The sequence below is a fragment of the Rhipicephalus microplus genome, chromosome 6 (genome assembly GCF_043290135.1).
Source record: "Rhipicephalus microplus isolate Deutch F79 chromosome 6, USDA_Rmic, whole genome shotgun sequence".
Classification (NCBI taxonomy): domain Eukaryota; kingdom Metazoa; phylum Arthropoda; class Arachnida; order Ixodida; family Ixodidae; genus Rhipicephalus; species Rhipicephalus microplus.
Window position 1 is genome coordinate 183503543 of NC_134705.1, and position 25115 is coordinate 183528657.

At 44.0% G+C, this 25115-nt stretch overlaps 4 protein-coding genes across 6 annotated transcripts in view; 2 read left to right on the plus strand and 2 right to left on the minus strand.

Moving 5' to 3' along the window:
• The window catches only part of LOC119167032 (translin-associated protein X-like), a 14065-nt gene extending 12565 nt beyond the window's left edge, over positions 1-1500 (minus strand). Inside the window, exon 1 of the mRNA XM_037418438.2 lies at positions 1302-1500. Within this exon, the coding sequence (XP_037274335.1) occupies positions 1302-1347 (46 nt within the window). The 5' untranslated portion in view covers positions 1348-1500. The remainder of the gene's footprint in view (positions 1-1301) is intronic.
• LOC119167030 (steryl-sulfatase-like) overlaps positions 1-15960 on the plus strand; it is a 17064-nt gene extending 1104 nt beyond the window's left edge. The window contains exons 1-8 of one of the 3 annotated variants that reach the window (XM_075867219.1): positions 1680-1842; positions 2270-2457; positions 4591-4694; positions 5673-5795; positions 6828-7387; positions 8313-8445; positions 10271-10555; positions 12233-15960. In XM_075867219.1, coding sequence (XP_075723334.1) covers positions 2279-2457; positions 4591-4694; positions 5673-5795; positions 6828-7387; positions 8313-8445; positions 10271-10555; positions 12233-12576 — 1728 coding nt within the window. In that variant the 5' untranslated portion in view covers positions 1680-1842; positions 2270-2278 and the 3' untranslated portion in view covers positions 12577-15960. Of the gene's footprint in view, positions 1-1679; positions 1843-1866; positions 2063-2269; positions 2458-4590; positions 4695-5672; positions 5796-6827; positions 7388-8312; positions 8446-10270; positions 10556-12232 lie in introns of those variants that run through there. The other 2 variants (XM_075867220.1, XM_075867218.1) reach the window with 2 other exon arrangements.
• Positions 15961-16877: 917 nt separating this feature from the next.
• Positions 16878-19749, minus strand: LOC119167029 (gem-associated protein 6). Its single transcript, XM_037418436.2, has 2 exons — positions 19340-19749; positions 16878-18447 (listed from the first exon to the last, which is right to left on the minus strand). Exons 1-2 carry the CDS (start codon positions 19501-19503, stop codon positions 18045-18047), a joined length of 567 nt encoding a protein of 188 aa, XP_037274333.2. The 5' UTR covers positions 19504-19749; the 3' UTR covers positions 16878-18044.
• A 174-nt stretch (positions 19750-19923) lies between these two features.
• On the plus strand, positions 19924-22676 carry LOC119167028 (TNF receptor-associated factor 6). Its single transcript, XM_037418435.2, has 5 exons — positions 19924-20097; positions 20173-20337; positions 20440-20547; positions 21841-22016; positions 22512-22676. The coding sequence occupies exons 1-4, from the start codon at positions 20072-20074 to the stop codon at positions 21974-21976; spliced, it is 435 nt and encodes a 144-aa protein (XP_037274332.2). The 5' UTR covers positions 19924-20071; the 3' UTR covers positions 21977-22016; positions 22512-22676.
• Positions 22677-25115: the final 2439 nt, after the last annotated feature.

A 25115-nucleotide genomic window follows, 5' to 3' on the forward strand; every position in this document is an offset into this window, starting at 1 on the left:
TACGGCAAGGCATGAATTCTTCAGAGTTGTTTTCAACCAGTACTCTTTTTTTCGGCAGGAAACCACGCTGAATTTCAAAGAATTGATTTCAATACACAATTAAATTCAAGTTTTTTAATGCCTATTCTGACATCTTTGCACTTGTGCCTGTGGTTCTCATGCCTCTCCGATCGGCAAGTCATCCAAAGTAGACAAACCAATCGTCATAGTGCTTCGGTCACTGCAGTTAAGATACACTTTGCGTGTTTGCCGATGACAAGATGAAATCGCTGGACGCTCAGTCTGGGCAGAACAGGAACTTGATGCCTCATGTCTCGTACTTGCAAGCATTCAGTAGACACCATGACTCAAGTAATGTCATCAGTAATGAGGTGGAACGTGTCCGTATCAACATGAGAACGTCATACGTCTGAGATCCCGCGTACTATGAAGTTGCCAAGACACCAACGTCCACGGAACGTAGCATTGTTACTTAAGCTCGTGTAAATTTTTTTGTATGCTCACTTTCTTCTGTTTTTTATCTTTACATCTCTTACTTCCAAAATGCAGGGTAGCAGACTGGACGTGGGTACTGTCTACCTAACTACCTTTACTTTTTTTTTTCACTCCTCTCCTTGTCCCAATCGATGACAAGATTAATTGGGTGGTGAATAGAGCAGGCATCGGTACAGATGAAGGCGTGCGTTCATTCCTTAAGTTAAACACAAATGGCCTACACTATCGTTTCACTAGGTAAAAACTATAAACCACGCAGTAGCGTGGTGTCATAGACCAACTTTTATCTCTTGAGGTTCTTTTGTGCCTACATTTATGCCTACAGGCGTCACCTATTTCGCTTCCGTAGAAATGCGGCCACCCGTGACGGCGGGAAACGAACCCGCGCCCTCGATATTGCTTGCAACGCAACGCGACAGCCCCTCAGTCCACTGGAAGTATCTGAAAGTAAATTGCGGCACCTCTGACTGTGAATATCTGAAAAATGCAGTAGGCGAACGGAGCATTCTTTGAGCGTCCAGAGCCAGTGGATGAACGCCTTCAACAGATAGGAACTTCAGTTAACCGAAACTAACCGTACGCAAGTCGCTTAACTGACGAAGTATGGTTAGGATATCTAATTGCAGTAACCTGCTTCTGTATCGCCTAAACCAATTCGCTTTTTTAGGGAAGAGCATTGAATGTAGCGAAGGAACGCCAAAGTCGCGAACGCCGAATGGTAAAGCACAAGACAACCGGACGGTTCAAGAAAAAAAAATTTTTTTCGGGCGCGTATTATCAATATAACAACGAACTGCCACACTCACCTCGACTGTGGTGACCCTTGTCGTGATTTTTGCCATCACCCGTCATTATTCAAGTGGCTCGAAAAAAGTTCAGCCAACACAAACTCGCGCGAGCACAACACGATGCAAAGCGTTGTCTTGTCAAAGCGGCACCGTTAAAACAAATCGAATGCCGCGCAATGCCCTATTTCGACGGGTAAGTATATACGAGAGTCAAATAGATTACCTGCAGTTAGAACATTTTTAATGACATACAGCGAACACCAACGCTACGCAACGAGCCAATTTATGATCACTAACGAAAATTTTGTCACGTCATTGACATTTTGACGTCATTGATGATGATGGTGGATCGATCACATGTTGCTCTTGAGTTGCACATGAGATAAGGAAGCGATAGCTTCGGCTGCAGTACAATGAAAAAAACGTGTGGGCGTGGCAAGCTTTCCATCGAGCTGTGCCAACGAATTTATTCGCTAGGAAATAGATCACGCTCTCAGCTCTAAAAGGTTCAGCGACAATGAAGTGCGAAGCGCCCGGCTGTTCGGAGTGTACTACAAAGGTGGGAGTACACTCCTAGAGCGCTTACAACACGTAGCTGATGTAAATTCTACACACATAATTCATTCGAGTGCGCCCTCGTAACCCCGACGCAAAACACCTGTATTGCACCTGTTTTACATTTAACGACGACTTTAATAGATTATTAATTTATTAATTAGAAAACTCAGCGCGGAGGGCGCTGCCTTGTGCGTGTGTGCACAACAGCTGTACCACCGCAGGTGTGTTGATGCAGTATTTTTAAATGCACTGATGGCGCGCTTGCATCTATTTCTGTTCTGTTTTCTTTTCCCTCGGCTATCTATTAGTAGCACGTGCCGCCGATTGGATGTCATGACTGCGCGCGCTCAGCCAGTGTCGCGTTGAACGTTATATGTTATACGCATTTCACGTACGTATCTCTAATGTATCATTTACGCTATTCGTAGACGTAAATCATGCGGTCGTTACTGCGACTGCGCATTCCTCCCTGGCTACTGCTGCTGTTGTCGGTGGCGGTTGCGGTTCACGCAGCTCCCCGGCGTCCCAACATCGTGGTGCTCCTGGCCGATGACCTGGGCTACGGCGATGTGGGATGCTTCGGTAACACCACCATATCCACGCCCAACATTGACAGGTATATCTATTGCGGGGTTCGAAGTTCATGCGCAAACACTTTCGATCGGGATCGAGTGTCTCGATCGCGATTGACTCCGAGTGGATTGTTGATGTACTCTGATTGGCTTCTTCATTCAAAAAGGAACCAATCATGATACGAGCCCGATCGAGATTGAGTAACCTTTATCACGATTGGCTTCCTTGCGCAACACATGCGAGGGGTAGTCAATCGCTCTCAATAAATTTCAGTACCGTTGTGACACAGTGTAATGCTGGTCACGATTCAATTTATCAACTGTTATTTTATTGGTTGTTTCTTGAACTTTGTGTAAAAAGAGCCAGTTATAACAACAAAAAAAATCAGTTTGGAACAGGCCGGATTGCAATCAAAAGCGATTGTGTGTGACACTAGTAGAATCTGAACTAGCTCAATCTCAATGCAAAATGTGCTATGTTACACTAAATTGTATTGATGACCTTGGGCTGCTTCACGATGTGAAGTGGTACTGTCATATAAAGACCACTCAATTTTACTATTGAGGTTGGGATGTCAAATGCTGCAGTAATTAATTAACAAGTGTTTGCCTTGCTTTTGTCATGCAGCTAGATTTGTGATATGTGTAAGGCCTATTCGATTATGTTGGCACAGCAGATGTACAGTTGTGAGCAGTATGCCCCGCCGCGTTGGTCTAGTGGGTATCGCACTCGACTGCTAACCCAAAGGTCGTGGAATCGAATCTCTGCTGCTGTGGCTGCATTTTCGATAGAGGCGAAAATGTTTGAGGCCTGTGTGCTTAGATTTAGGTGCACATTAAAGTGAAGTGAAATGAACTTTATTTTAAAAAAAACCCAGGTGGTTGAAATTTCCAGAGCTCTCTGCGACATCTCTCATAATCAAATCGTGGTTTTCGGACGTTAAACTCCAGATTTTATTATTCTTATTATTGTGAGCAGTAGGACAAGAAGCATTGAATTCGTGTTGAATCAGGGACTACTTGTAATGTACCGATATGAATATGACATAGTCACTTGCAAGCGATATTGTAACGATGTTGAAGGACTCGGGGTGTAATAAAACGTATTTATTAAAGGGCGAACCTGTGCCCACAACTCAAAGAGACTATGCTCGTAGCACGTTACAGCAGAACACCAAAGATGTCTCCTTCTTCTACTTCTTCAAGAAGAGTCCCAAGCTTGTGGCGCACATTAGCAGGGGCCAGCTGGGTTCTCGTGCTATCATCATCGTCTCTGCGCAACACTAGACGGCGTGCATGTATGTCCCTGTGCGCGCGGCGATGGGCGCGTGGTTTTAATGCAGGCACTATGTCGCGGCAATATCATTCTGCTCGAGAATTCAGCGTTATGAACACTTGCACTTTCCAACTGCGTTTAGCCACTATGACCTTTAAACATTTATTTCAGTATTCCCTCTTGTATTGATCACGACTGTACTTGTGAGGTCAACCTGATAAAGGGCCTCTCAACCACCTCTGATCATTTTTTTTTCTCATTTGAAGGGACGTGCATCTTGAGTTCAAAATGCCATCACGATCAACAATGCCAAACCCCACAAATTCCAAGAAACAATCCCTTCTCTTATCCGGGCCTTTCAGCAATCCTTAGCCCCTCAGTGCTTGTCATGGAAACATTATTATCGGCTCATCATCCAGAAAACCTGTTTTTTCGCTCACAGGAATGCACTGCTCTTTCTACTTGCACGGTGAGGAGCAGCGCTTGGCCAGGAGTTCAAACGAGCCTACGAATGAGCATAGTGGAAGAAAAGGCAAAAAAGAGTGAAGGCCTCTTTTGGATCATTGAATGCATGCCACTCTGCTGTTACAGCACTGTTATGAAGAATTCTCCTGGCTGCGTCTTTGTTGTAGACTCGCGCACAACATACACCCCACAATTAATCTTCATCCTCTCACTAGTTCAGGAGCCCTTCGAGACACACCAGCATCATTTCGATTCCAGCCCTGTGAGGATGTCTTGTGTAGCTCTAGTGAACGACAAATTCCTATCGATTCGGCTGAAGCAGCACCAACTCAAAGTCCAACTTTAATTGTGGGGCACTGCTGACTTTATTCTTGAGCGAATATCCAAACACTACGAGGCTCACACATTTCGCACATCGTCGTTGTCTTTTCTGCAGGTTGGCACAGAATGGAGCCGTTCTTACTCATCACACTGCAGCCGCAGCTGTCTGCACTCCAAGCAGAGCAGCGCTGCTCACGGGCAGATACCCGGTGCGCTCAGGCAAGTCTCTCTTATGAGAATGCGACATTGTCTTTTCAGTTGGCGTGTTTTTCAATGTGTGAAGTTTACGGCTTGTTCTGTTGCGATTATGCGATAAAACACATACCTTGGCCTTTTAAACCTGGTGAATGGAAGCAAGAAAGAAGCTGAAGCTGCTATGTCATAGAGATGCAGCTGCTCGCAGCAGCCAATAGAATTGTACAGCTGAGCACGAGCTCACAAATTCAATGCCTACTAAGGCAGCTGCGTTTTAATTATACAGGTGAACCTTATTTTAATGAACCCTGATATACCAATTCGTTTGCTGTAACAAGCTTAATCTTGACTTTTGTTGGTTCGCACTTCATTTGACATGTGTTTATTCTTGGTGTAAGAAAACCTGAGGTGGCGAGAGCCGCTGCGATATTGCCTGTAACGAAGAAATATTGGGTTAGCGTGAGGTTCAAGACTCGAAAGGTAGCATAAAAATTAATATAAATATTGAAGCAGAATGCGCAACCACATTTGTTTAATGTGATTGGAACATTAAAAGCATTGCCCCGCCGCGGTGGTCTAGTGGCTAAGGTACACGGCTGCTGACCCGCAGGTCGCGCGATCGAATCCCGGCTGCGGAGGCTGAATTTCCTATGGAGGGGGAAATGTTGTAGGTCCGTGTGCTCAGATTTGGTGCATGTTAAAGAACCCCAGGTGATCGAAATTTCTGGAGCCCTCCACTACGGCGTCTCTTATAATCCTATCGTCGTTTTGGAACGTTATACCCCCCAAATCAATCAATCATTAGTCGGTGACAATTTAGCTCTTCAAGTGCAATAAAAAGTGCTATTGACTGGTTTGAAAGGTATGAACAAAATGTCTTGCAGCAGACATACAACATTGCTGATGATAACATTCTTCTTGTGCTCTTTTTTTATTTCCGGTCACTGGTTGCACTTGAAGTGTAGTTCCTTGACTGAAAGCATTGTTGCCTTTGTGTTTCAGGCATGGAAAGCTACTTCAAGAACAAAGTGTTCATAATTGTCGCGTCGAGTGGCGGGCTGCCCGCAAACGAGACGACATTCGCCAAGGTTCTTCAACAACAGGGTTACTCCACAGGATACATAGGTGAGAACTCCTCTGTGATGATGGCCAACACTGATGCAACGAACTAGTCAGTAGTAGGTGTGATGTAGTTTGTACAGGACGATCAATCCCTATGTTTCAATGTCGTGCAAGCTGTGCGAGTGCGATTCCGCATGTTTCGTTGTGATATGTCCACATGTGGGGAACTGTAAGCAACAGAAAAAAAAAGGTGACATTAAGGCGTCGAAGACAGCAGAATGGGTTGAAGAACAAACAGGAAAACGAAAGAGAGCTTACGGCAAGTCCCGACTTTTCTCTTCGTGTCCCTGTGTGCGTACCTACCATCTCTTTGTTGCAAATTTCTACGTACTACACTCTGAGGGAAAGTACAGTACTATTTGGGGAGTATCCTCCCGCCACACAATTATACTCATCATCAATCGCGCATACTTTCCTTGGGTTATCACTGCGACCTCGGCATTTCCCATTCACGAACGGCAAGTGTGCTGTCAGTGTAATATTATATTTTTGATCGAAAAGTGGCAAGAGTAAAGATTTTAAGGTAATAGTAACAACAATATCTGGGGTTGTAACATTCCAAAACCACCATATTGAAAGACGCCGTAGTGGAGGGCTCCGGAAATTTCGACCGCCTGGTGTTCCTTAATGTGCACCTAAACAAAAGTACACGAGCTTCAAACATTTTCACCATCATAAAAAATGCAGCCGCCGCAGCCGGGATTCGATCCCGCAACCGTCGGTTCGCAGTCGAGTGTCATAACTACTATACCACCGCGGTGAGGCAGATTTTCAAGATAGGAATTGGAAACAAGCAGATAGTGATTGTAATCGCGAGGCAGGAGTACTCCCCAAGTGCTCTATTTTTTCTATGAGTGCAGCTGAGCTTCCTGTTATTTTGAGCCTTTATTGCGACACGGAATAGGCTGAGGACGCCAGTGACCAGAAAGATATACCGAACTTTCCATGAAGGGCAGCTCCTGTGGCTTGTATGTTGCTTTAGAATGCTAAATTTCATCATTTGGTTTTGACTCAATCGATCTGCTAATGCTGCAGGCAAGTGGCACCTGGGCTTGTACTGCACGTCCAAGGAGGACCCCTGCCACCACCCGTCGCGCCATGGCTTCGAATTCTTCTACGGACTACCCCTGACAAACCTGAAGGACTTTGGCGACGATGATGGCAGTGTGGTCACGACCTACTTCCCCAACATCTTCCGCTTCTGCTACACGGCCATGACGCTGAGTGCCGCCTTCTCATTGCTGCTTTTCCGCAGCGGAAGACCCATCGCCGCGGCGTTCGTCTTCGTCCTCTTCTTCGTCGACCCTGCCGTGATCGTGTTCTTCATCAAGAGCATTCCGACGCTCAACGGTGTGGTCATGCGCAACTTTGACGTGGTAGAGCAGCCTGTCCGGCTGCCGGGCATGACGCAGAGGCTTGTCGCCGAGTCTCAACGCTTTGTCCGCTCCGCAGTTGCGGAAGGGAAGCCATTTCTGCTCTTCCTCTCATTCATCCACGTGCACACGGCCCTGTTCTCGCACCCATTTTTCATTGGCAAGAGCGCACACGGTCGCTATGGTGACAATGTCGAAGAGTTGGACTGGGCCATTGGCAAGGTGAGGGAACGTCCTGCTGTGATGACATTCCAATGTCTATAATGATAACGTCATGTCCATGCCTGAGTATTAAAAGGACACCTAAGCTGAGGCAATAAATTAGTTTTGACTACATTATAGTCTACAAACTCTAGTGTCAATAATATATTCACAGCGAGAATATAATTGCCAAAAGTTTCACTTCTAAACTTTCTGGCGAAATCTAATTGCCAAAAGTTTCACTTCTAAACTTTCTGGCGAAATCTCCAATAATATCATGAATTTCAAAGATTCTTATATTTTTTGAATTGGGGCCACATTGGCGCAGAAAATTCCCGCCCATATTTTCTTTTCAAACCTTTCTTTTCTTGCCAAGCGTCTTGTTGCAGCGAATGTGGCGTTTTTAGTATCGTGAAAGAGTGATGCATTTTCAAGAGAAAGGGTGTGGAAACACGTTGCTGGGTGTTTGCTAGAAAAATCTAATTACGAGAAAAAGAAAAGTAATTTGCTCTTGTGAGAAAAATCGTTTTCTTTAGTGCCCATTTAAATGACATAGAAGATAATGTACCAGGATTTGGGAGTTTACTCTGGATGAGTGCATTGTTAACTGTCAGTACAATCAATGAAAACTTATCGAACGAGCTCACTGAAAGAGCAGACGAGCTTCTTGTGAGCAGCTGGGATTGTTGTGACACCTGGTGGAGCATGCCTCAACCACGCACTTCTTTCCATGTGGCCTCTGATATCTGCTTCGGCAGTGCGGTAAATTGGAAAGCTAATCCAAAGAATACATGAGAGCATAAGAGTGCCGAGGTGTAAGTGCCGCTACGAGACATCCAAGTCGAAGTTTAAAGTCGCCTCCACTTTTTTCAGTTGGTTGGTCAGTGTGTGTTGTTTGGCCTCTGTCGTCACTTTACAGTGACGTCCGCTGCCCTCTTTCGTGCAGGTTACAGAACTGTTGCAAGAGACGGACCAGACGAACAACACGTTTGTCTACTTCACCTCCGACAATGGCGCTCATGTCCAAGAGATTGGAATTCGTGGCGAGAGAGAGGGTGGCTACAACGGCATCTTCAGAGGTATCGTTCCACGGCCAGAATCGCACCTCGCATTACACGTCCGCTATGCTGACCAAACATTCAAATATATATTTCTATGGAAAATGGCAGTATTTGGGGTGTCTTTCTGCCTCTGCGTCGATGAGTTTCGTCTGTCTAGCTTGTGTTTTCTTTATTGAAAATTGCACGCTCGCACTTTGCTCATAAGAGCCCTTGTCACGCTGATAGCCGCGCGCCATTTGTGACTGGGAAGTGCCAGGAGTGTGGCACTCGTGCTGTTCGTATTTCAAGTCAACAAGAGTGGACCTGATAGTTTTTATTTATTTACTTACTTACTTCATTTTCAGCATATTGTTAACCCTTTGCAGGGTTTTTAAAAAGTGGGAGGAAAAAGAAAAAAAGAAAAAACATTTACATCAGCAGTACCAATAAAATTTGGCTTGAGTAGCTTTTCAGAACAGGTACAAATGAAGAAGGAGAACACGTGCAGGAAACAAAGCAGTGGACGCATTATCTATATTATACAAGCACAAAAAAAAAACATAAAACACACTTGTAACAGTTGGTGTAAATGCAAATATTGGCAAGCAAGTCAATGCAAAGAAGCAATCATACAAATGAAAATATAGTAAGGTACTATGTAATCAGGCTTATGATCAAATGATATGTGGTTTGCGACATTTATAGAATGTCGTTAACTGTACGCTGTCCGACTATAAGTCAGCCAACAGCATTCCATTCACGAATGAATCTAGAAAAAGAAAAAAAAAATGACAGAATGTGTTAGGTTGCACAAGTGTTCTTGGAGTGTGTGATGCTTGTGACGTGTTTTCGTTGTTGTCTTGGTTTCCATGTATCTTGCATAATCTGTCTTAAAACAGTTGTGCAATGTTTAATGTAAGAGCTTCAGGCGATGAACTTTCGCTTGACTTTCAAGTGTGGACAGACCTTCGTGGGCTAGTAATTCAGTTGGGGAGCCAAAGTGACAGTATTGAGTAAAGATGAATCTAGTCACTTTACAATTGTCCGTTTTCAAAAGTGCCGATACCACTGCTTGCGGAGGGGAACCAGATTATGCCAGCATACTCTAAAATTGGTCCGACAATCCTGGCCGTATTTGTCACATTCTAGTGGAGGTCAAATATCTGACGGTTTTGTACAGTACTCGCACATTAAAAAGGGACAATTTAGGGCTAAGTTACGCATGTATACTCTCATTTCCTCCATCTTCAGTTCGGGACATATGGGCATAATTTTGACTTGAAGGCACAGATCAGAGCCAACAGTTGTGCATGCCAGTTCTACTAAAAATTTGGCGTCGTGTTTGAATCTGCGAGTACTGTACTGTCTTAAATAACTCTCCCTCGTGGTGTGCTTCATAGCCATATTGTGATTTTGACGTGCGAAAACTTCAGGTATCATAATATTATTTTCCACAAATACATACCCTCACTGTGTGAAATTGCTCATCTTGCGAGTCTAAAATTTTGCTTCTCTTTCCCATTAAGTTCTGATGACAAATTGAAGAAGAGTTCAGAATTTGAAGTTGAGGTCCGCATCCGAAAAAACTTACCGCTGAAAATCAGTTCCTTCGGTTTTTTGGTTTTCTTTCTCATGAGAGCTCTTTCTCGTTGCACTGAATCAAGGGGGGTCAAGTTTAAACGCAGGCTTGACCTTTACTAGCTCTGGTGCTGCTGAGAGAGGACAAGGAGCGTGCCGAGCACTGGTGAAAGTTGAGGAAAGGTGTGCTGACACCACCAACTCCGCTGTTCGGTCGGCCTTCGTAATGTTGAGTGAGCTGCACGTAAAATACCTTTCAAACAAGTTTCGCATTTTCCCCATGCAGGCGGAAAGACCATGGGTGGATGGGAAGGCGGAATTCGTGTGCCCACGGTTGTTTCCTGGCCGGGACATGTTCCCAGTGGCCTCAAGATCGAGGCATCGACCAGCCAGCTCGACATGATGCCCACGCTGCTGGCGGTGGCCGGAGCGAAGACTCCACAGGACCGCGTCATAGACGGCAGCAACATACTCCCGCTCCTCCGCAAGGAAACCGCGGCCGCTTCGCACGAGTTCCTTTTCCATTACTGCGGCATTCACATCCACGCAGTCCGTTACACCCCTCGCGACGGTGAGTGCCTGCCCTACGACTTTCTCTGTTTTCCATTGTACCGTGTTAGGTTCTTTATTATTATTATTTTTTTGTGGAGTACTTGTTATGGTTAGTATGCATTGCTTCTTTAAGATGAACAAAAAATTAGGAGCCCTAGTTGCCGCACTGAGAAAAGTGGAGGCAAGCGAAGACACCTGTCGTACTTTTCTTTTTTTATTTCAATCACTTTGTGCAATGCTCCCTCCCAAGTTTAGCCTTCCTCCATGCTGAGCACTGAACCTTCCTATGTGTGCATAGCAGCTGAGCACTTCACTTTCTTCAGGCAGCAATGACGGTCATGCGTTCATGTCCGGGCAGCTATAGAAACTGGCAACGTGAAACTAAACTACAAGTGGCCCCGAAAGATCAAAAACGGTCGACCGTTGACAAGCCCACGATTGAGAGAGCGTCAATTATTGGAAAACGGCGCATACAAATACGCGTGTGACTGGTGCATTTTTGAGGATCCTATTTGTCTACGGTCGCCAGCACCGGGTTTTTTGCATACAACACCGCTGCCACCAAGTTCTGTACCCTATAAAAAAACGACACCTGGCGGGGGGATATCGGCTACGCTACTTTTCGTAGGCTCAGAGTACAGGCTCGGGGTGCAAGATTCGCAGGCTCGGGTGCAACGTACACACTGCTTTCTGATGCACTTTATTGATTTTCTGCTTGTTGGGCAGTTGAGGTACGAGTCGTCTGCAACAAGTTTTGTCAGGTTCTTTGCCCCTTCTTTGGCCCGGTGAAGTGCATGTGAAAGAAGCTATTGTACACGTGGGAGAAGCTATTGTGCTTTTGGCGAGACAGTGACGCCATCTCTGGCGTGGGACAGCCGTCAGGCGCAGGTTTCCATAGTGTTTTAAGTGATTTCAAGTCAATCGTTGCAATTACTTCTTGGTTATTTGCAGACATATTCAGTGCCAACACGCAAGGATGTAGGAGAGACGAGACCATTATGCGCACGATGTGCAACGTGCACACTACATCCATATTTGACAGATTATGGCACACACAAAGCTCTCTGGCGTCTTTGTTTGCTAGCGCTGAATATGTTTTCAAGTTCTGTTTTCCGACACGCCCAAAAATATGGCAGTGGTTATTCGTGTTACGTGTAGTATTGATAGCCCTGTTATGGTTTGTATTCAGCGCTTTGCTGTGGGAGTGATCACACCAGGTGGAATGCATGGATAGACAGCAAGCTAGGCACCTTAAGTACCCAGCTTGGGGGGGGGACCACGTGGGAACTTGTCTTCATCAGGGCCCCTAATAAAGAGATGTTCTCTTTAATGAACTTCACATCACTTCAAGCAGGCAAGCTTGAAGTGAAAAAAAAAAAAAAAAGTCACGGTATACCTTGGCTGTTGTCTCTGCCTTTGGGTTTACGCCGCAGACTTCATATCATCCGTGGCTGCGCATGTGGTGTGCAAGAAACTCTATATGAGACACACGTGAACGCAGCACAACTACAGCGAGTCGAGCAAACTTCAAGCCTTCATATTTGACTGATTATGGTGTGCGTGTAAACAGAGACACGGAAAAGAAAAAACAACGCTGGCACTATTTCCTTTTTTGTGCGCATGCCATATCCTGTCCAATATAAATGAGTACCATCTAGCCCAATTATCCATGCTGCTTCGTGACTGGCTGATGCAGGTTCTGGTACGTGGAAGGTGCACTTTATGAGCCCCGACCCAGCCCTGTGCACGTACGTCTGCCACTGCTACGGCAGCTACGTGCTCCGCCACGACCCACCTCTCGTCTTCCACCTGGACTTTGACCCGTCCGAGTCGCGGCCCCTACGCGAGCAGGACGATCCACGTGTTGCACGGGTGCGAGAGGCCGTCGCGGAAGCGGTGGCGGAGCACGAGGCGTCATTGCAGCTGGTGCCGCAGCAGTTTGACTTCTTCCACTCTGTGTGGCGGCCGTGGCTACAGCCGTGCTGCAGCTACCAGTTCTGCTCCTGTCGCGAGAACTACACGCTCACGGACACCCTATGAGACGATTCGGCGAGGCTGTGACTTTGTAGTTCACGACTTTGTGCGTCACGGTGGCCTTTTGTGTCACGAATTGGTGCAACTTTGCACACATTGCACATTCATGACCCTAAGCTCATGTGCTGCGACATAAGTGCCTTAAAGGGAGAATGGGGGCGATGACAAATTTCAGGATTGTTTTGAATTTGACAATTGTTGTCAGGATTGCGCTTATGTGTGAGCTGTGACGACATTGTGCATCACAGTGGCATTGTACGCTGCAAGTTTGTACATGTCGCATATTCATGACCCTAAGACCATGTTTGACGTCCGTTCCTCAAAGGGAGAAAGGGGCATGAGATTTTAAAAATTTTACGATTGCTCTTGAAAACGTTATTCCCAGCCATGCTTGGAGAGCCGGTATCTGCAGCGGCAAAATGTGCAAAAAAAAATTGTGCGAATAGTGAGTGAACCTTTCCTTGATATTACGGATCCTATCCTTGTATCTTGTTACTGGTATCGAACATTGTCGGAACTTAGTTGTTGGTGTTTTTAAGTTTGTTGTTTTACTTGTGATATCCGAATGACGCGAGAGGCAACCCATGTATGAAAATGTAGTGCAGCTGTGTTTTGCAGAACTGTATGTTAGTCCTGTGAAACTCTGAGGTGACCCACTCGGCTTTGCTCCCTGCGTACATTGAAACGTGTTTCGACTTGTGGAACATTGCTGTGCTGAAGTATTTGTATGCACGTAGTTGTAGCAATGTACTGAAGACTTTTAGTAACGTTGAACTACTCTCTCCAGTTTAACAAACCATTACAGCCAGGAAGACATTTTTCACACATGGCTAAAGTGTAGCCACAGCTAAAATGTTCCTGTTGCAGCTGCATGTGATGTTGTCATATGTCGCCACTAGCTTGTGGCAACGTGTAGCTTGTGACAATCTCACAAGCCACTGTCACCACATGGTGGTGACATGCAATACATTTCCAGAATTTTTTCACTATTACATTAGCACTGTTTGAGGCCAAACAATGCCTAACGTCTATTTTATTTGAAGGCTTAAAAGTGTAGACCAACACCACGCGCACATTTTAGTTGCAACTGCCGGTTAGGCACTAAAAGATTCGACAGGGCGCTGCTGGAAGTACGAGTGCATGTGGTTGCTTTGTTTTACCTGTTTTTAATGGCTTGCCAAAATGGAACTTCCGACCCTAACTGTACTGCATGGGCATTGAATTCCTCGATCGCAAGTGGCTCCAGCGCTCAAGCTTTTGGAGGAGTTAATCACATCACTAAAGTTACCCATGTGATTTCAGTATTGAGGCATCTGTACAGATACAGAGCAGACAGCTTCGATTTTACGATCAGTTTTGTCATTTGTTTGCAATGGCAGTAGAGTGCCTAGTTGATGCATTTAAATTTTTAATGGTATAATCTAAGCTCATTATAAAGAAATTTTCCACTAGAACCAAAGTTCTACCTCAGTAAATCCAGTATTCTATACAAGCACATATTCCTCTTTTAAGCTATTCAGGAACATTACAAATTGTGTTATATAGAATGCAAATGAAATTCATAAGTTGTTATATTCATGATTGTTATTAGTTCAACGGTGTTTGAAACTTCAAATGCAGGGGAATGATGTTTTAGTTGTATATTCAGTTTATTTGATATTTGTAATGCCCGTGAGGTCATGTGTGGCTAAACTGTGTACAAGCTGAGAGCATTTGGTAGTGCCTACTGGATAAAAAAATTGGGGCTGAAAGCTTTGCAAGCCTACCTCAAATGTGTGCGTACTTCCATTTCATTTGCTTCAAATTACTGAGAAGCTCAGTTTTCAGGTGTGACAAACAGGCCATATGTGTGTTTTTTGTATATATATTTCACTTAATTTCAATCATGGATGTATCTAATTTTCTTTCCAAGTTTGTTGCACGAGTTGAAATACCTAAAATGCCTTAACAACAATTGTGAACATACCTAGAATACATTGCATATTTAATCGAAAATGTGTGCAAAGCATAATGAATTAAGGATGTCGTGAAGGTTTTTTTGTATCGAGATTTCTATCATAATGATGTCTTGTCTGCAAATATTTTCAGTATCACCGCCATGAAATGAAATATTTTTACTTCATTTTTCGCTAAACAGTCAGTGCCGAATTCGTAGACCAACTTTTCCTAGCGATTCTCCTGTTCAAGCAACTTTTACCGACCAATTCATGATCTTGAAAGGATCAACAGTCACGAAATCAAGATGAAAAAACGTGCAATACATGATTGACACGTATGAAGACAAATGAGCATGTTTGTAATTTTCTCATCATCATCATCTCACTCTCTATTAGTACTTTTCTATCTCTACAAACTGGATGGCCCACTTAGGAGTAACTCTTGGCCTTGCCTATAAGTGACAATTAGTCAATTGATTAGTTTTTAGCCATAGTAGATAGGAAAACCGGGTCAGTTGGCGCATATCGCATTTCACATTATGTTGAATGGCATTCCATTGTTAAAGGCTTGGATGGTTCGACACTGCTGTGACCTGGTTGCTATGCCCTCCATCACTTTACTTTCAACAATCTATTTTGGTCAAAATGCAAGCTGCACTAGGGTGTACCGGTTCGGCTGTTGATGAACGACAGCCATTCAGGTAGACAGCAGTGAAGGAACTTGATGACTGAGCTGACCGATGGCGTGTTTTGTTTTGTTTTTGTTTTCTTTTGTTTTCATATTTCGCGTGCGACATGACTGCGTGATAGTGTCCAAGACGGACATTCTTTTTTCAAGTTGCGTAACGAATACTTGTGACATGTCCAAGTGATACGAGATTACATATGATGACTACAAACACATAGGACATAGTGTTGCAGCCATAAAGTTTTCTAGCTTTTTTCGACGTCAGCCTCACGCTGTCGACCAATCTCTAGTCTAATTAGTGCGGCACGTACATCCCAAGTCATACAATAATTATATCACTCATTACACATAGGAAGAAATGAAGGTATGCTTCTGGCATAGTACTCTAGTCTCGAATGTACAGATAGAAGGGTGATTTACCTTCCTCCTAGCCAATGCCTGTAAAAACTCTCATCATAAGGTACTGTGTGCATGATACACAACACAACACCAAAACTTGTATAACAAGTAATCTGTGCAATTACACGAGACAACCACATCGTATTGCTGCGAATCCGACCCCCAAACAGGTTGTTGCACAAACCAGTATTACACAGATGTGCCACAAACTAAAGCCCATGAAAAATGGAGTATATGCATTTCATCATGTGAGCACCGTACAACCCGGTCTGTGGGTGACCCATTTCGTTGCCAAGTTGCTGCAAGTGTTATGTATGACTGTATCATTGCGTTGTGATTTTATAAATAAACGGCTATTTTCCAGCATGTGATGGCTGTTGCGTACTTTATGTTCAGGCCTATTGCCAAAGGAAGTGCTCTAGGGTCTCTGTCCCTCAAATTTTGGTTAAGGAGATGTATCATAAAAAAAAACATAGGTGTTTTTCTCAAATGGTCAAGTTTTTCAGCAAGTGCCTCCCCTACTCTACACAAAGACAAAGGCCTTGCCTACCTTTGTCGGTTTTATTAAAGGGGTATGTGTAAAAGATGCTGTGTTTTCTAATAGCGATGAATAAAGAGATACACCATCCTATTATCAGACACGTATTCAAAAGCCAACAGAACTGTGCTTAGCTTAGACCGGCTTATATTAATCTTTACTCAATATTTTTGTTGCTTTAGCAAGTTAAGTTTTAAAATAAATACATCTGCAGCAACTGTACTCATTCCGTTACAAAAAATTTAAGTTGTTTGAATGTAACCCAAGAAGCATACATGTAAAGAAATATATCTGGGCTTCAATCACAAAAGCATGTTCACATGCAGTTACGAGAGATGGTTATTTGGAAGGAAACCACAAAGCATAATTGGGCTGAAATGAAAAAATTCAATGCTAGAACTTGTAAAGACAGTTTTGCATTCATTTCTATATTTAGGACAGCCCTTTAAAAAATCAAAAAGGGTAGCTTTACAGTTCCCACAAGAATATGCAGAGGGTGGATCGCCCACAATAAACTTGAGACACTGCACTTCTCGTCGATTCCATGCTGCAGGTAACACGCCACGCTCTTGTGTTGCCAAGATCCGTCTACGACTTGGCAAGCGACTCCACAATGAGGAAACGAAGCCACTCACACCTAATCTGGCCATTCGCATCATCACCATCACCACAGAAACACCTCACTACTTAATTGGTTCGTAAGGGCTCACCTACGACTCGACGTCGGCAGGCATCAGCGACATAATAACAATAATAATACTTTATTTTGGCATGTGTACACAACAGTTACATGCCACCGAGATGAGGCAAAAAGAAACAGACGAAACTGTTTCCTGACTAGGCCTATAGCCCGGCTTGTAAACAAAAAAAAAAAGAGTGAGACATATACTCGTGTAAACAGTTTCGTGAACAAAAAAATAATAAAAAAAAAACAAGGTCAGTGGTGAGGAAAGCGAAAAACATCCAGTACAGCACAATTCATTAGCATCACTGTAGAGAAGTCATGGAATTTCAAGCAATTTCGCTATAGAAGTACGAAAACCTATAAAAACCATATCATGTTGATATGTCCATCAGAATAAAATTGTGAATAGATTTAATGAATGAAGAGGTGCGATAGTATCCGTCATAATTCAGAATTCAAGTGGAGCTAACAATGTGCGTAGCTTAACAATTGAAATGCAGTGAAGTACAACCTGGTGAACAGAAGTATACATCGCAAGTGGCAAAACATATTGCATCAAGCACTTCATCCTGTATCAAAGAGTAATCTTACTTTCTTTTTAAAATGATGTACAGATCTGCTTGTCTGTGATAATTCTACTACAGAAGGAAAACTGTTACATATGTCTACTATTTGATGGTCAAGTGTTTGGGTACCACAATTTGTTCTAGATCGTGCTGAAACAAGTGACGTCCTTCATAATTTATATTCAATGTGACGAGTGAGGTACATATTGCTGAATGAAGCAAAATCTTGTTTTATACGATTATAAATAAGAACCATCACTTTAAGTTTGTAGCATTCAGTGAAACACAATACACAAAAACAGAAAATAAATTGCTATGCCTATGTCTATCTTGCCTCTTAGTTATTAGCTGCAATGCTTTTTGTTGCATGGTAATTAATTTTTGTGCATTGGTCCTATTACATGTGCCCCAAACTAAGTTGCAGTATGTGAGGTGTGAATGAACGAGAGAAAAGTATAGCTGCTTTGCCACCGAATGTGGAAGAAAATGATTAATACGGCTTATAACACCAATAGATCGAGCCATTTTCTGTTTTACATGACTCACGTGATCAGACCAGCTCAAGTCATTGCGGAAGTGTATGATTCCGCGTATCTTGCCGAGCACGAGAGAGCCGGTGCACTGGCCACTCACATCATCGTCATCACCACAGAACACCCCACTACTTTATCGGTTCGTAAGGGCTCATCCACGACTCGACGTCAGAAGGCATCAGCGAGATCATTCCGCGTATCTTGCCAAGCACGAGAGAGTTGGTGCACTGCAAGTCGTCCGGCCCATAGGGTGGCAGCAGCCGCACCGATCCGGCAATGACCAATGTACCGGGTTCCTTGGTGGCCTCGGCGATTGGAATGCGGTTGACACACATCCACGAACGAACCTTCTCTTTTCTCTGGCGAAGCTCCTCCGCACTGAGCTCTTTCTGCGTCAGCATGAACAGTGTCTCGATCTGCTCCTTTTCCGCAGGGCTCGCGTCTGTGACGACTGTCACCGACTTGACCGCATGTCCCATGATGACATGCAGCACCTTTGCTTTGCCGTCCTCAAACAGGACCAGAATGACGCTAAATTGATAAAAAGCAAAGCGAGATCTGAGGACACACTTGTCTAACCAAACGTTTTGCATGTTTTCTTACCTCTGAACAGAAAACATCCAAGGTGCTGCATTAAACAAAAGTGTTTGTTGGCTGTCGGGTGTTTAAACATTGTTATGGGCACAATGCCAGGAATGTTTTGTTCGGTAATATTGTTAGTTTTCTGTTGCTGTTATAATGTCACGAATACCATAATTCGTTCTGATTTGCAAGATATATCAGCTTTCTCTGTTGAACATGTTTGTCGGCGTCATCCAATTTTTCTTTTCTTGGATATGAGCCACAAAAGAAGGTTAACAAGAAGGAGCAGCCATGCGAGTTTTAAGAAACCAAGTGAGTTACGTTGCCGTTACCGTGTAAACGGTGTTGATTTTGCGGGTTAAACAAACTAACACACACACACAAACAGAGAGAGAGGGGGGCAAGGAATCACGTGAAATCAATATAGAAGTTAGCAAAAAAAAAAACGAAAAGGAAACTGGTTGCCTGTAAGGCGTCGATCACGAGTCCCATACGGGCACACGGCTTTTGTGCTCACACTAAACTTTATATTGTTCGTCAGGACTAATTATGTTCAATTTTTTTCAGACCATACGGAACGGTTAAACCGAATGCGTACTATGATTACCACTCTAAGAGTCGTAGGATACTTCAACGCCGAAGTACAGTCACTCGAGCCATGACAAATGTTCCAAGTTCAGGAGGGCTACTGTAGGTTGTGATTTTTGCATTAATGTAAAATATGTTGCGGTGCGTTCTAAAATGACTCATCTAACAGCACCAACACCTGCCTTCACTAATCCAATAGAAAATAGAGCGCGTGCTTACATAACAAACGCAAGTGAACTACTTTCACGCTTACCTTTTGGAGATTGGGTCGACTGTCTTAACGTAACCGGCGAGAACATCCCCCTCCGTAGTTTCAACACGAACAAGCTTGTGCACGTACGACATTAGCAACAAAGGATTGTCATTAGGTAAAGTGTCACTCGTGTGTTCGGAACCAACGCCGGTCTCGGTTGCCATAACGCTGCCAGTCGGCTAAGTTATACGCGATCACAGTAACCGATAACTCGTCAAGTTCTCCATTCCATCGTCGACGTGCTCTATTAACTGAAGCATGCGCTACAGCAAGCACAAGCTAGAAAGTACTACAGTCAACTATAACGCGCACAAGCAATTAAGGCGCCTGAAGATCACATGCCATAGATTCATTGAGGGAGGCATGGATTGGCATAGAGTTGGATTGGATCTCGCCACGGATCTTACATGGATTGACCCGTGGATTGGCTTCAATTCTTTTACTAACTTGGCTCAACTTTTCTTTGTAATTTTATACCCTTGCCTCTTATACTGGCCAATTAACAACGCAATTTTTGTAGCACGTGACAAAATGTCGGCCAATCAGGCACTCTCGCGGCAACCGTTGCATTGTCCACCTGTCGACGCCCGCGTCGCTTGAGCATTGGCTGGTGTGTTGCGGCGTCGCACGTTTAAACAGGCGTTTTCTTAATAGAACTCAGTTAGTTTTCCCGTTACCCTGGTCAGTGCGTGTCCTCCGAAGACTGTTGTCTATTTTTTGCAAGCTTCTGCCATGAATCGCACCGATTACTACTCGAAGTGAGTATAATAAGCCCCGCTTTAGGCGTCGTGATTGGTTTTGCACGCTATGTCTGATGTGTCGTGCAATTTCAGGTTCAGCTGCCCGGTCTGTCTGAGGCCGAGTCAGAACATGGTATTCGGCTTGTGCCAGCACTTCGTGTGCGCTTCCTGTCTGTACGAGCCGGACAGCGAAAGTTTGAAGCCTGTGTTTTATTGTTGTCCCCTCTGCAAAGCCAAGGACGTGTTCCCAGATTACCGGTAATTGATTGCGGTGACTTTGGATACTCTAGTTTCCGCTCACTAATAGCTAAAATAGTCCGACGTCACAATTGCGTTAACCTGAGTTTTGTGTTCATGCAGCCCCGAAAATACCACTAAGCTGCTGATGAACATTGTTGGCGTCGTGGAGTGCCCTCGGAAACGGTGCGGTGAAGAAATGTGGGCTTGGGACGTGGAAGAACACCAAGGGTACGTCGTACTTTAGATGCGACAGTTTGCTAGATAGCGTTTTGCTTATGCACGCTACAGTTACGTTGTCATTTGCTCAAATGTGGACGTGTTGTGTGCCTTCGCTTTTCATTCACCGGGCGTCCCGTGCCTGCAGACTTTGTAGACGCGACTCTTGCCACTGCGTGGTAAGCATCGGGGAAGAGAGAATTCCGATGCGCAAAGCAGGCATAATGCGAAACGTGGGGAAATCGTAGTACGGGGAGGTTCTTCTTGGCGTTGCATAAACTGTTGCCAAACTGCCGCCATATTTGGCAGAGACATTTGCCCCTGAAGTTGTGACTTCTTCCTGAGGGTTTTTTGTCGTCCGCGGTGCATTTCGCGAGTGCGTGAGCGACGTTGGCCGTTTTAATTAACGGAATGAACGTAAAACGAGCCTTGCAGAAGTCGGGCGACAACCACTCCAAGGTATGGCAACTGAGATGTGCAACACCAAACAGCACCTTGTCAGTGCAAGAACAGTCGTGTTTTGTCGTGAGTATTTTGAAGGGATACTCTGAAATTGCGTGATGGAGTCCATGCAGGGAAAGGTACCTTTTGCAAACCAATACTCCACATTTGTATGTACAGTGCAAGTAATCGTTCCTGAAGCACGAGTTCTGTGTTCGCTTTCATATTTCTCCTGGCTGTAGTTGGTTGATGAAGAATTCGCAATTGCCCGCTCTGGCGTGCCTCGTAATGATATTGCGGTTCCGGTGTGTGCAACCCCAGATTATAACTTTTTTTGTCGGGCCATTGTGCGTTCAGGTCGTTGTGGGCAAGGTACTTTACATTAGCGGTATGTCCTGTCTAAAGAACGGTGTCCTTTACGTGTGTTTATTATATCCAGGCCTTTCCACATCTCTGAAACGACTGCCGCATTTCATTGAAATGTATATAAGTGTAAATTCTCGCAGCCCGTCAATGCAATGTTCCTCATAATCGAGGTACGAATTTGGGACATGAAACCACGGCATCTATGATCTTCTCCTGTGTGTGCACACTTGTACTCTTTCACAATAAATCCCTACATACTGACTAAACAAATCAGTTGACACTTGCAATGCGGTATTTTAACAGGCGAAAGCCACGAAAAGCACAGGTAAAACAAGAGACACTTTTTGTGTTCTTCGTTGCATTCAAACAAAGAGTCGCAAGTGTTAATTATGCACAACCAACTAGCTTCTACTCTGGCTCTTCTGGCTAGGCTTCATTAAGTTGATTGATTATAGTGTGGCCAAACCAAATGGGCGCTGGTTGCCATGGTCCATGCAGGTCTTGCGTGGGCATCGGAAGACGGTCGTTGGCGCGTTGCTCTCGCTCCACAGTAAGTGGTCGCAGTGGCCAGAGAGTCGCCACCCGCCAGAGCGAGCGGCAGAGGAGCAAGAGCCCTGTTGAACTCAGGAAGTGAACGTGGCACTGCATCTGCCTTGCTTCAAAATTCTTTACAGGTAAGCAGCGTCTGAGGAAAGTTAGCAAGTTTGAAGTCTTTAACCTCTTCACTACCAGCGTCTACTTTTGTGGACATGACTCCATAAGGGGCACACTGCATCTGAAAATTTCTTTAAAATTTCTTTATCAATTTAAATGAATTTAGTGAAATTATGTGTATTCGTGTGCTGACTTTGTTTGTTTCATTTTCTTGGTACAACACATGGTTCTTAAATTTCAGGCGGGATTTCGGGCGGCAGTTTGCTCTAACTAAGAGAATTAGAATATAATTAAGTAGATCAGAATGACCTGGAGTGAAGACAAATGCAAGAAAGCAAGAATTGATAATCTAAGCCCATATAAACAAAAGTTGTGGTATGTTGAGCTAACTCTATTGTCAAATCATCGTTAATAGAGCTCTCGGAAAAGAATATACCAGTTTAAGCTGACTGTTTAGTGTATGTTAATGCGCGAAAGCTTTGTCACCTGAGACTGTCACAATTACTCAATTTCAGGTTCCTCTGCAGAAACATACCTGGTTAGGGAGCAAGAAAGGAGCAAGGTCTTTTCGGTCTTTTCTTAAGAAATAATGAGCCAGTATTTTTATTTCATGTGTGTGTACGATTTTTTGTTGTGGCAATAAATACTAACTAGTCCGGCAATAAATGTTTTCTGCTAAACTGTCTCCTACATTTAATTTAATTTCGAGGCTAGTGTCTCTTGCATTAGTAAAGCGCGCTACCAATTTAATGCGCAATGTGCAATATTGTTTACATCCTGAACAATTGTGATGTATTAAAGTGCTGTAGTATGTGTTTTATGCATTGCAGTTCACCTTGCGTCAATTTAGTTTCATTTCAAAACAAGACTTTTTGCATAATGTACTCGCAACAATTTTTGGGCCAAAATGAACTGTATGCCAAACCTTCGGGCTTTCGAAGGGTTGTGATGTACTATGAACATGCATTTTTTTACCAATGGCAGTTCATGTTTCTCTTGATTTTATCCTAGAACTGGCATCTTCCATCTTTGTATGCTCGGTTTGTGCTACAATTTTGGGCACTTAATGCACCCAATATATTCAAGGTTGCGATTGGTCATTGATGAACGACCAGAATTTTTTATTTTATTGTAAAACAGTTTTAATTGATAAGGGAACATTGTTTCTCAATAAATGCACGGCATGCAATATCCTGTTTTACGAACGATTATGTACAGACCGAAATTGTATGACAATGAATGCTTTTGTGTCGCCTTTTTTGTGCGCATTTCTCTTTTTAAAATTTTGCAATGCATACTGTTAAAGCCGCAACGAAAGTATTTATGGTGATAGTTATTTGTGTGCATTTAGTTATCATTGTTGAAGCCAGAAACAACTTATGTTAAAACAAACGCTGTGTTTATCTTATTGAATCACGGTTTGTGTATTTTCATCCTAAAAGCCTCTTAAATATTGCATTTTTTATTTTCTGAACGCTTAATGAAATATGATTGTCTTCTGTTTTTAACAGTATTTTATCCCTCAAGATTTAAACAGCGGCAATGTTAAAAGTAAAAGATAAGCCGTGTGTCTGTGATAGTGTTACGAGGCAGTTTTCCAAATACTTGAATTCTGGAATGAGCAGTTCTTGTGCTGTGCTGGCCCGTGCAAATACGAATCGTGCCAATATTGACCGTGTGTTACAGGGAGCAGTAGCATATTTGTAAGCACGTGCGCACACACAGGTAACGCGACGAGCAACAACAAACCGTGCGGACAGCTGCTTGAAGACCAACCAGAAGTCAAGGCTCTTGCTTGACCAATCACAGCATCAATATGCAGTGCGTCAGAGATTCAAATTTTCGGTGTCGCGCAAAAGCCGGGAGTGGAGGAGGGATTGTTTCTGGGAATTCGTGGCGTGCTGGCGGCTCGTAGCGCTGCCACGTGTGCAATTGTTGATCGTGAAAGCATGCTGCACACGATGCATGTGTTTACTTGAAATGTTTGAGAAAAAAAATGCCAGGCCTGTGCGGAAGGCGCAGCACAGTCACAGCGAAAGATAGAAGAGCAGCCTTTCGGAGCCTTTTAGAAACGATCACTGCGTAAATGCTCCAGGCACACTTGCTTGATGCCCACTATGGCATTAATAATAAAAAATGTAGAGTTGTAAGCCGGCATTCTCTAGGCTATTTTTCGTCATTCTTCTGTCAAGTGTGGTATCCGTTAAACTATATCGAGGAATTTTGTTCCAATTGTTCATGCTGCGGCTGATTACGATGAGGAATTATACCCCAAGTGGCTGTGTGCCATAGTTAATAGCTGAATAAAAACAAGCTTTTGTATTAAATTGGAGCATTGCACGACCCACTCGTTACGCTATTCGCATTGTGTGATGACTGCTTGTTCTTTTGTGGCTTTAAAATGCTTTACAAGTGAAGTCGTATTAACGGTTTGGTTTGATTTTGCAAAATGTTGTGATCGCTCTTGATAGACTTGTGCGAGAAGCAACGAAAACAAAGGGCTCCCAGTTCGAATAAGCTGTTGTGGATACTAATGTGCTCAAATTGTCGAGAGATTTCCCCCCATAGATATACACAAGGTTGACTGCTTTTACTTAACAGAGTTCAAATAACAACCTTTACCGTAATAATTTTTTTTTCTATTGTTACTGCATATGTGATTTGGGTATGAGCCTCCGGGTAGCGGGGAACAGGCAGATTAGAGAAGAGATAGGCCTCCTGCGCATGACTTCTTCAAGCCTCCCAGTACGCCACAGCATAATAAATCCATTTATAAACGTAACAGAGTGGTGGAGGTGCTGGGTAAAGCACGTCGATGAAGCACGTTGTCACAGCTGTCTGAACTTCGCCGGAGCCATCGTCTTGCTGGTCTGCCACCAACAACAACTGTCATGGCCGAGAGTGAAGGTCACGACTTCTCAGCCACGCAAAGGTCAGTGCCGACTGCACCGCGGTATCGCTATATGGAACCCCGCCTGTTCGCGGGAAGAGCAGGGGAAGATGTGGATGCGTGGCTAACACACTACAAAAGGGTGAGCCGGTACAACGGCTGGGATCCCACTGAACAACTGGGGACTGTCGCGCTGTTTCTCACAGAAACCGCCTTGATGTGGTACGAA

Bases quoted from the DNA above. Each gene is read 5' to 3' on its own strand.
- LOC119167029 (XM_037418436.2), bottom strand. From the start codon at position 19,503: ATGGCAACCGAGACCGGCGTTGGTTCCGAACACACGAGTGACACTTTA. The intron at 18,448-19,339 runs GTAAGCGTGAAA...TTATCAATTTAG, and splicing joins GTCGACCCAATCTCCAAAAG to CGTCATTCTGGTCCTGTTTG.
- LOC119167028 (XM_037418435.2), top strand. From the start codon at position 20,072: ATGAATCGCACCGATTACTACTCGAA. The intron at 20,098-20,172 runs GTGAGTATAATA...GTGCAATTTCAG, and splicing joins CGCACCGATTACTACTCGAA to GTTCAGCTGCCCGGTCTGTC. The intron at 20,548-21,840 runs GTACGTCGTACT...TGGTCCATGCAG, and splicing joins GACGTGGAAGAACACCAAGG to GTCTTGCGTGGGCATCGGAA.